Here is a 9,457-nt window from a genome sequence, read left to right as displayed (position 1 = left end):
TTCGTAAGCAAGCTACCATACAGCCACTCCTACACCTATTAAATGTGGCTAACCACTAAGGGTAGATGCTACTGTAGCTTGTAGTTCCAGGAGGACATCTCCTCCAGCTGGCTATTGACACACTTTCTGTGCCCTATCAGTATTTGCAATGGGAAGCCATCCTTCCCACATCTTCGACCTGACATGATACGCACAGACCCAGGTTTCTAGGTATTTACCCATCATCAGTGCACGACAATCACCGGTCTTTTTAGTAAACAATTTTATTTTAGATCATTTTAAAACAGGAAGTTTGTATCATAGAAGGATAGTTTCAGGCAGTTGGTATAAAAAGATTTTAAAGGTATTTCTCAATGAATGCAAGAAAGGTAGCTTTACTGGTTTAGGTATTTCATGTCCATATTGTAATGAAAGTGACTTTACATTAAGATGTACACACAAAGTGTGACATCACAAGTTTGTGATGTATGATGTAAGAAATATGTATAGTAATGGCTGTGCCCTGTATCATGTCATAACTTAGATGGTGTCAGAGGAGGGATTGAATAATTGCCTGAATGAGATTAATCTCAAAGGCAACATAGCCGAGAACAAAGGTTTGAACTATACCTTACGGCTAATGGAATTGCAACAAAATCACAGAATGTGAAGCATTCTACTTTACTACAAGTGGTAGGAGAGGCTGCAGTTCAAGTGTATAGCACTTTTGAGTGGAGTGAGGAAGTGGATAGCAATAATCACAACAAAGTGAAACAAAAGTTTCGGGAATTCTGTGAACCTAAGAAAAATCTGAATATTGAGAGACATGCATTTTTCACACAATCTCAGAAACCAGGTAAATCAATTGATCAGTATTTGATAGATTTAAAGAATAAATTTAGAACTTGTGAGTTTGGGACATTGAATGAAGGGCTCATTAAAGACAGAATCGTCTGTGGAATTCTTAGTGATAGCCTGAGAACGCGGTTATTGAGAACATGATCTTGATTTGGAAAAAAAACTGTACAGATGTGTAGAGCTACAGAAATCAGAGCACAATTGAAAGTTCTTAATGATGAACAATCAACTATATTTAATGAAATGAATGCCAGGAGGGATCCAAGAAGTATGAACCTAAAGGTTGAACCAAAAAAAATACTCTCAGTATAGAGAGTGTGGTTAGAAACATGCTAAAGACAAGTGTCCTGCTGCAAGAAAAGTTTGTGGCAAATACAGTGGTAAACATCATTTTGCCAGCATGTGTAAAATGTAGAGACGCTAGAGAGAGAAAATTGAAGTATTCCCTGGACAGATGACCACCGATGAAAATAATGAAGACAGGTATGAGACTTTATTAATCTACAAGAAACCACTGAAGTCAAACTGGATACAGGTGTACAGTGCAATATCATTTCCAAATCAATGTTCGACTCAAAAGTGAAACTTGTGTCATACTTTGAAGAAAAGTCATTCTCACTTGGACAGAGAGTATCAAGTGAAATCAGTGGCACTTTGAATGAAGTAGTATTCTGGGTTGTGGAGGAAAACTGTCCAAGTATACTGGGAAGGAAACCCTGTGAGAAATTGAAGTTGGTTCAGTGAGTTCACAGCATTCAGAAAATGAATACAGACATACTGGGAGAATATCCAGAGCAGTTCCAGGGACTTGGATGCATGCCATGAGAACTGTTGAGGAAATTATGTCACGAATGCCAGGTGCCAAACTGTTCTCCGTTCTTGATGCAGAGTCTGGATTTTGGCAGATACAACTTGATGAAAATAGTTCCAAATTGTGTACCTTCAATACTCCATTCAGTAGATACCGATCCACTTGACTACCTTTTAGAGTGAAGTCAGCGCCAGAGGTATTTCAAAGAACAATGTCACAGATCCTAGAAGGTTTATCAGGCACAGAATGTATTGTTGATGACATCTGGGTGTGGGGTACAGATGTCAAGCAACATGATGAAAGACTGCATGCCATTCTGAATAGAATACAGTCAAGTGGCCTGAAATGGAATGCAAAGAAATGCAAGCAGAGAATGATGGAGGCCGCATGTGTAGGGCATCTACTCACTGACAAGAGACTGAAGCCAAATCCTGGAAAGGTGAAAGCTATCCGAGGAATGCCTGAGCCTGAAAACAAAACAGATCTGATGAGATTCCATGATATGATAGAGTATCTGGGAAAGTTCATACCAAGTGTCTCTAGTAAAATTGCAGCTCTACAAGAGTTATTGCCGAAGGACATTGCATGGCACTGGGAAGGAAGGCAGCAAACACGTTTCAAGAATTTGAAACAAAGAGTGACAGAGTCTCCAGTACTACAGTACTTTGATGTTACAAAGCCAGTCATGTTCTCAGTGGATGCAAGCTCCAAAGGGCTAGGAGCAGTGTTAATGCAAGCTGACAAGACTATAGCGTTCAATTTAGCAGTTGCTGACAAGTGAGCAAACGAAGTATGCATAGACTGAGAAAGAGATGGTATCCTACATGGATGTGAGAAGTTTCATCAGTACATCTATGGAAAAACAGTAGAAACTGATCACAAGTCCCGTGAAATCATATTTCAGAAACCCTTGAGCAGGTTGCAGAGAATGTTGCTGTGTTTACAGAAGTATCATCCAAAGAACTGACTGTTGCAGATTCCTTGAGCAGGGCATATCTTCAAGCCAGTAATGATTGGTTTGATGAAAGTGAGTGTGATGCGGGAGCTAATATCACAACTGTTGATAACTTCAGGAAAGTTAAGTGAATTCCGGATTGCCAGTGATTGCAGATCCACAACTGCAACAGCTGAAATCAGTGATTCTGTGCAGATGGCCAGAAAATAGAAAATATGTTTCAGCAAGTGTGAAAGACTACTGGAATAGTCGAGGTGAATTGACTTTTATTGATGACCTCATCTTTAAAGCTGACAAAGTTGTAGTTCCTGCAACACTACAAACAGGAATATGGAAGAGAATTCATGATGCTCATTTCAGAGTGACAAAGTGCATACTCAGAGTCAAAGAAGTTAGCTTCTGGCTAGGAATGACTGTACAAATTGAAGAATTTGTATCACAATGTTCTGTGTGCAACAAGAATAGAAAGAGTAATCCGAAACAACCATGGAAGAGCCATGAAATTCCTGATCAACCATGGGCCAAAGTCGGAGCCAACTTGTTTGTGTATAAGAACATTGACTACCTGGTGTGTATCGACTATTTCTCAAAGTACCCTGAAATTGTCTGGCCTATCAAGTAAAACGACAGTTACGGCAGTGAAATCTGTCTTTGCCAGACACCGCATCCCAGGTGAGCTCATGATAGATAACAAACCACAGTTTACGAATGCAGAGTTCCGTAACTTTGGTCTAGAAAAGGATTTCAAACACACAACATCAAGTCTGACACACCCAAACAGACAAGCTGAGCGCACAGTTCAGACAGTAAAAAGTCTGCTCAAGAAAGCAGAAGCCAGTGCCTGAGATGTCTACTTGGCTTTACTTGAGTACAGAAAGACACCGGTTGACATAGTCAATCTATCACCAGCTCAAATGCTAATGAGCAGGCGTCTGAAAAGTCGCTCAACTGTGTCCGATGCCTTGCTGAAACCTCAAGTACAGAAGAACCAGCTACATGATCAGCTGAAAGCACGTCAAGACCAGTAAAATTACTACAGCGACAGAGGTATTAGAGAGTTACCTCACTTAACTCATGGGCGGCAAGTCAGGATTCAAGGAAATCAGACATGGAAGCCTGGAGTTGAAAAAAATCAGTGGATGACGCACCAAGATCCAACAGACGTCAGATAGAAGACAAGTATTGATGAAATCGTTGTCATCTGTGGACAGCTGCTAAGAATCCAACAGCTTAGCCAAATGGAGAATGTGAAGAGACTACGATACAGATGAGTCTGAGGCTAGAGACACTATCTGTAATCAAACTACAAGATCCAAACGAAAAATCAACATGCCAGAATATTGAGATTGATATTAAGAACTGTTGAATTCGAGAAGTGCTCTATGAAAAGAGAGATTCATGAACTGTGTTAAGTGTTTGATTTCAAGTTAAAGAAGTTGAACTGTGTTAATTGCCTGAAAGCATATTTCATTATTCTTTCCATGTTTAAAGAAGTTAAAGAGATTATTTACTTAATGGAAAAAAAAAAATTCATTTATGGACAGTTAAATCTAAAGAAGATATATTCATGGACTCTGAAGAAAGTTGCTTTATCAGAATGATAATGAATATATAACTAAATTTATTTGAAGTTGATGATTCAAGTTCCAATCCCTTGCAATGTTTGTAAAGATGGGAGATGTAATGGAAGTGACTTTACGTTAAGATGTGACATCATGATCTCATGATGTATGACGTAACAGATACACAGAGTATCTAAGAAAGATTCAGTGAGCTCTGATTTAAAGATGTTGGAGCTTTACAAATAATATAAAACAAGGTTCAACAAGAATGGCGCTACATCATATTGTAAATCTGTCAGAATGAAAAAAAAAAAATACATATTTTATTCCATGTAGGTTTTTATTTTTCATCTCAGTGACCAGTTGTCATATCATTAAGCTACCATCACATTGGTGTGATCTCCCATCTGTGTGGATACGTTTATGGGAAAACAAATAACGTTTTTGAGAGAAGGTTTTATTACATATATCACAGTGATATGGTTTCTCTCTTGTGTGGATATGTTTATGAGTACTTAAAACGCTATTCTGAGAGAATGTTTTAGCACAGATATCACAATGGTAAGGTTTCTCACCAGTGTGGATACGTTTGTGATTAGATAAATTATGGTTGTGTGAAAATGTTTTGCCACAGATATCACAGTGATATGGTTTCTCACCTGTGTGAATACGTTTGTGACAAGACAAACTACCATTTTGGGAAAATGCTTTGCCACAAATCTCACAGTGGTATGGTTTTTCTCCTGTATGGATACGTACGTGGGATGATAAATTACCATTTAGAGAGAATGTTTTACCACAAATATTACAGTGATATGGTTTCTCTCCAGTGTGGATATATTTGTGGAGAGATAAATTGCTATTTTGAGAGAAATTTTTACCACAGATCTCACAGCGGTATGGTCTTTCTCCAGTGTGAACACGTTTGTGAGAAGTTAAATGACCACTTTCAGAGAATGTTTTACCACAGATATCACAGTGATATGGTTTCTTTCCTGTGTGAATAAGCTTGTGCTGAAATAAGGAACTGCTCATAGTGAATTGTTTGTCACAGTTTTCACAGTTGTATCTCTGAGTGAATAAATTTATGTTGAATTAAATTCTTTCTTATTGTGAATAATTTCCCACATATCTCACAATGGTGTGATCCCTCTTCTGTATTTTCTTGTGTCTGGATAGATGAAATATTATTTTCAAGCTCTGCCTTATCATCCATAAGTGTCTCTTTTAAATCCATATATATGATGGTCTTTGTTAAAATCTGAAAGTATTTTGGCTTTGAAGAAAGACTTAGGATAGAATTTTGTAATTAATAAATAAGAAGGTGATGAGACTAGCAGTTCTTTTGAAAAAATAACTTCAAAACAGTTAAAACATCATAATAAATAATCTCTGAATATACATTTGCAGTCGATATGAGAATTATTGTAGATAATCTCAATTCTGAGGAAATATCTCACATTCATTCATTCATCCAAGTGTTGTAGAAAAAGACTGACATCAGTTTGATGAAGTTATTTTCAGTCTTCAAAAGTTGATAAATAAGTCGAACATCTTCAGTGACATAATTTTATCTCAATGTCATCAGATAACCTGAAATAAAAAGACAACATAAGTAAGATACAAGGGACAATCAAGAGTTAACATGAAGATTATTGAAGAGAAGATATTTGGATCACAGATATTGAAAGTTAGAATAGCAAGAAAATGTTAGAACATGTTTACAGAGAGAAGACACTTTGATATATAGATGTGGCAGAAGTAGATAAAGAGGGCTGTGGGTATGGATCTTGACAGGAAGAATTTCATCAATGACCACTAGTTAATATATGTTAGTCTGTGTCTTAAAATTATCCTGTTTCTCACCTGATTCAACAAAAATACACAACTGCCCCATGATGGGTACTCATTGCCATCAGTGCATTTCTTCAGCCAACTAAAAAATCATCCCACCTTAGCATTTTCAAATTTTGGCTTGTATACTCAAAATACTAATATGAAGGAGAATAGTTTGGTTAAACAGAATGATGCTTTGGCAGCACAAAAGGAGATGACAGCATATAAGACTGATAATGTCAAGAGTATAGCTATACACACAAAAAATTAAAAACTAAGGCCTAGTATTGTTCCATGACAACTGCTGGGGGGAGACCAGTTTCAAAAACTCCATCCACTGGACCAAAATTGATACTGAACTTTTGCTAAGGATGAAGTTTCTATTTCAGTTATTGATCTAGAATAATCTCTATCAAAATAACCGTATGTTTAGGGTCCATCTAGACCACTCATCACTGCCATTTTTATTTCTTTTTCTGGCTCCACTCCCTCTAGTATAATGCATGTAACCATGTATGTCCTCTGCAATACGAACCCTGCGCCAGCCCCTTCTTACATACTCTAAGCATTCATCACCTGGCATAAAACCACTTCCTTCACTAATAAGGCCTCACTTCATTGAAGATCTTAATTTTGCAAGCTTCATGGTGACCTTATTAGTGCTGGGGCTTTGAAAAAAAGGACCCAATGCACAACACAAGACACTGGAGTCTGACGCAGTCCTTGGAGCCATGAAATCCTGTCCAGCCTATGCCAACAAAGAAGATGGAAACTAAAAGGTGACAATAGAAAATACTCTATATTCTAATCTAATGCCATTATAGTATATAACAATATAATAATGTTCGTCCATCGTTGTTGACGATGACCAGGACATTACATGGGAGAAGATGGGTCACAGGACGTTCAGTTATGGCCGATCAGACCAATGCAAACTAGGAACTGTCTTTTGTATAAGGTAGGTTTACACTTCGATATGACAAATGTTCAAAGTTAAATATGACCAGTCTGATTCCTTTGTGCATGCGCACACATACATCCTTCTAAAAGCGTTCTGAATTTGACCATCTAAAACTGCCCATAGTACATAGCCTGAAAATGGTTCGGTTACGTACAGATTTCTGCCCCACTACTGCCGACTTTGGATGATCATAACTTTCAGAAAAATGGATATTTTGAATGAAATTTTCTACAGTTATGTGTTATATCATGTAGATTCCGAATATACAAAATGTTTTGGGGAAAGTGTTTTAGGAGGGGGGGGGGAATTTCGGAAAATTCACCTGAGTCCACTTCAATTCGTCTTAACTTTTAAGAAAATGGATATTTTTTAATGAAATCTTCTACAAATAAACCTCGGACTATGTAGATTCCAAGGACATAAGAATTTTGGGGAAAACAATTGGGGGTTAATTTTGAGAACCGTTTCCCTCCTTAGTGGTGTTTCGGCACTAGTCGTCCATATTTTTCTCCGTTTTGTGCATCCGTAGATTTCTACACACACACACACACACGTAATTAAAAATGTTCAAACGGGGAATTATTTCATTCAGTATCATGTTTATTATAGAGATTATGTAACAAATTATACTTTGCAAGATGGTCAAAATTTTGCCCTGGTGATCTTTCGATTTTATATCGAAACTTTGCCCTTTACACTTGTATATTTAACTGTGCGTCGTGTATATTCCTTATTTTTGCTTCTGGTGTCTTCTGCCTTTCTATTAGAAACGTTTACCTGGGAATTTACTTGAAGTTTTAAAAAATTGTATGCAACAGATAAGTCGTCTTAATAGCATATTTCTGTGTACCAGACCGTTAGCTGTTATTTTTAGCATAACGAGTATTTTGGTGAGGGCTTCAGTAGAAATCTACGGATGCATAAACGCACGAAGCGGAGAAAATGAAACAAATATGGACTAGTGCCGAAACACCCACGAGGAACAGTTCTCAAAAATAACCCCCAATTGTTTTTCCTCCCAAATTCCTATGCCCTCGGAATCTACAAAGTCTGAGGTATATTTGTAGAGAATTTCATTTAAAAATATCTATTTTCTTGAAAGTTAAGACGAATTGAAGTGGACTCCGGTGAATTTTCCGAAATTTCCCACACCCAACTCCTAAAATACTTTCCCCAAAATATTTTGTATATTCCGGATTCCCCGGGCGGATGTCTTTCCTATTCGGAATCTACATGATATAATACATAATTGTAGAAAATTTCATTAAAAAATATCCCTTTTTCTGAAAGTTATGATAATCCAAAGTCGGGGAGGGGGCATAAATGCCTATTAATGTTTGTGGTTGTATTTTCTTTTGCGTATTGCCAGGAAAGGAATATTGTAGTTGTAAAATAGAAAGTAGAGATATAAATATAAAAGATAGATTTTGCATAAAAGAAACGTGTAAAATGTCTATAAATGACGGCTACTTACATACGAATATAGTTTAAAAGATGAAAGAAGGAGAAATGGAGTAAAATTGGACGAGGACATTGTTGATAAATTAAGCAGAACTACTTTCAATTTATTCTAACAGAATATTTCTGTTATCTTTTGATTAATAATCTATTTAAGTTAATGACGCAGGGTAAAAATTTTAATATGCTAACATTGTTTGCAGAGAGAGAGAGAGAGAGAGAGATGTTGGTTATAAGCCGGAAGTGAAACTCATTGTATGGGATGGGGGGATGTTATCTGTACTCATAAGAGAGAAGCCAACTCTAGATTCATTTTATTTTAGTTGGCGTCCTTAGTATTTACTTCGTCTTAATATCTCCTCTAATGTCCATCTTATTGGTCAGTATACTGTTTCGTTACGTTCTGAATTCAAATTCCGTCGAGGTCGACTTTGCCTTTTGGGGTCGATTAAATAAGTACCAGTTACGCACTGGGTCGTTGTAATCGACTTAATCCCTGTCCTCGATTTTCCCCTCTATGTTTAGCTCCCTGTGGCCAATAAAGACATAAATATACACCTTATGCCCCAGTTACGAAAACGAAAATAAAAGCCCAGCTTACTGTGTGTAAAGAATGAATATGGAACCAAAGATTTGCGCAAACGAACGGTGAGGGGGGATAAGACTTTCGGGGAAATGGGTTAACTTCCAGTGTTAATAGGTGTAAAACAACATGTAATAAACGAATATGAAAAAAAAATGTTCGCTGTCGAACGGGAGCGGGAGAGACGACTGAGAAAATTCCCATCAGGAATGTTCCGAGTCCTTTCACCACTTTCCCGTTCGTCGGCGCAATTTTTTTTATTCATGTTCATTTACTACACATTATTTTACACCTAGTATACGATTGTTTTTTCAATTTTTGTGATGGGGTGAGTTGGGTGCGGACTCGGATAATTCACACGATCCAGTAACCCGACTACCAAAAAAACAAAAAAAAAAAAGAGAAGAAAAATTGCAATAGGTGAAAAATAATGTGTACTAAACGATTATGAAGA

General features: G+C 37.1%; 1 protein-coding gene across 2 annotated transcripts; it reads right to left on the bottom strand.

The window, feature by feature from the left end:
• Positions 1-407: 407 nt before the first annotated feature.
• LOC106872251 (zinc finger protein 253) lies at positions 408-9,220 on the bottom strand. Of its 2 annotated transcripts, none has more exons than XM_014919172.2 (2): positions 8,437-9,220; positions 408-5,758 (listed from the first exon to the last, which is right to left on the bottom strand). In XM_014919172.2, the coding sequence occupies exon 2, from the start codon at positions 5,198-5,200 to the stop codon at positions 4,532-4,534; it is 669 nt and encodes a 222-aa protein (XP_014774658.1). In that variant the 5' UTR covers positions 5,201-5,758; positions 8,437-9,220; the 3' UTR covers positions 408-4,531. The 2 variants fall into 2 exon arrangements, with proteins under 2 accessions (XP_014774658.1, XP_014774659.1); XM_014919173.2 differs by lacking the exon at positions 8,437-9,220 and adding an exon at positions 6,032-7,146.
• Positions 9,221-9,457: the final 237 nt, after the last annotated feature.

The sequence above is a fragment of the Octopus bimaculoides genome, chromosome 7 (assembly GCF_001194135.2).
Source record: "Octopus bimaculoides isolate UCB-OBI-ISO-001 chromosome 7, ASM119413v2, whole genome shotgun sequence".
NCBI lineage: Eukaryota > Metazoa > Mollusca > Cephalopoda > Octopoda > Octopodidae > Octopus > Octopus bimaculoides.
This window is presented reverse-complemented; position numbering and strand designations above follow the sequence as displayed.

Excerpts from the sequence above, each read along its gene's own strand:
- LOC106872251 (XM_014919172.2), bottom strand. The coding sequence starts at position 5,200 with ATGAGCAGTTCCTTATTTCAGCACAAGCTTATTCACACAGGAAAGAAA.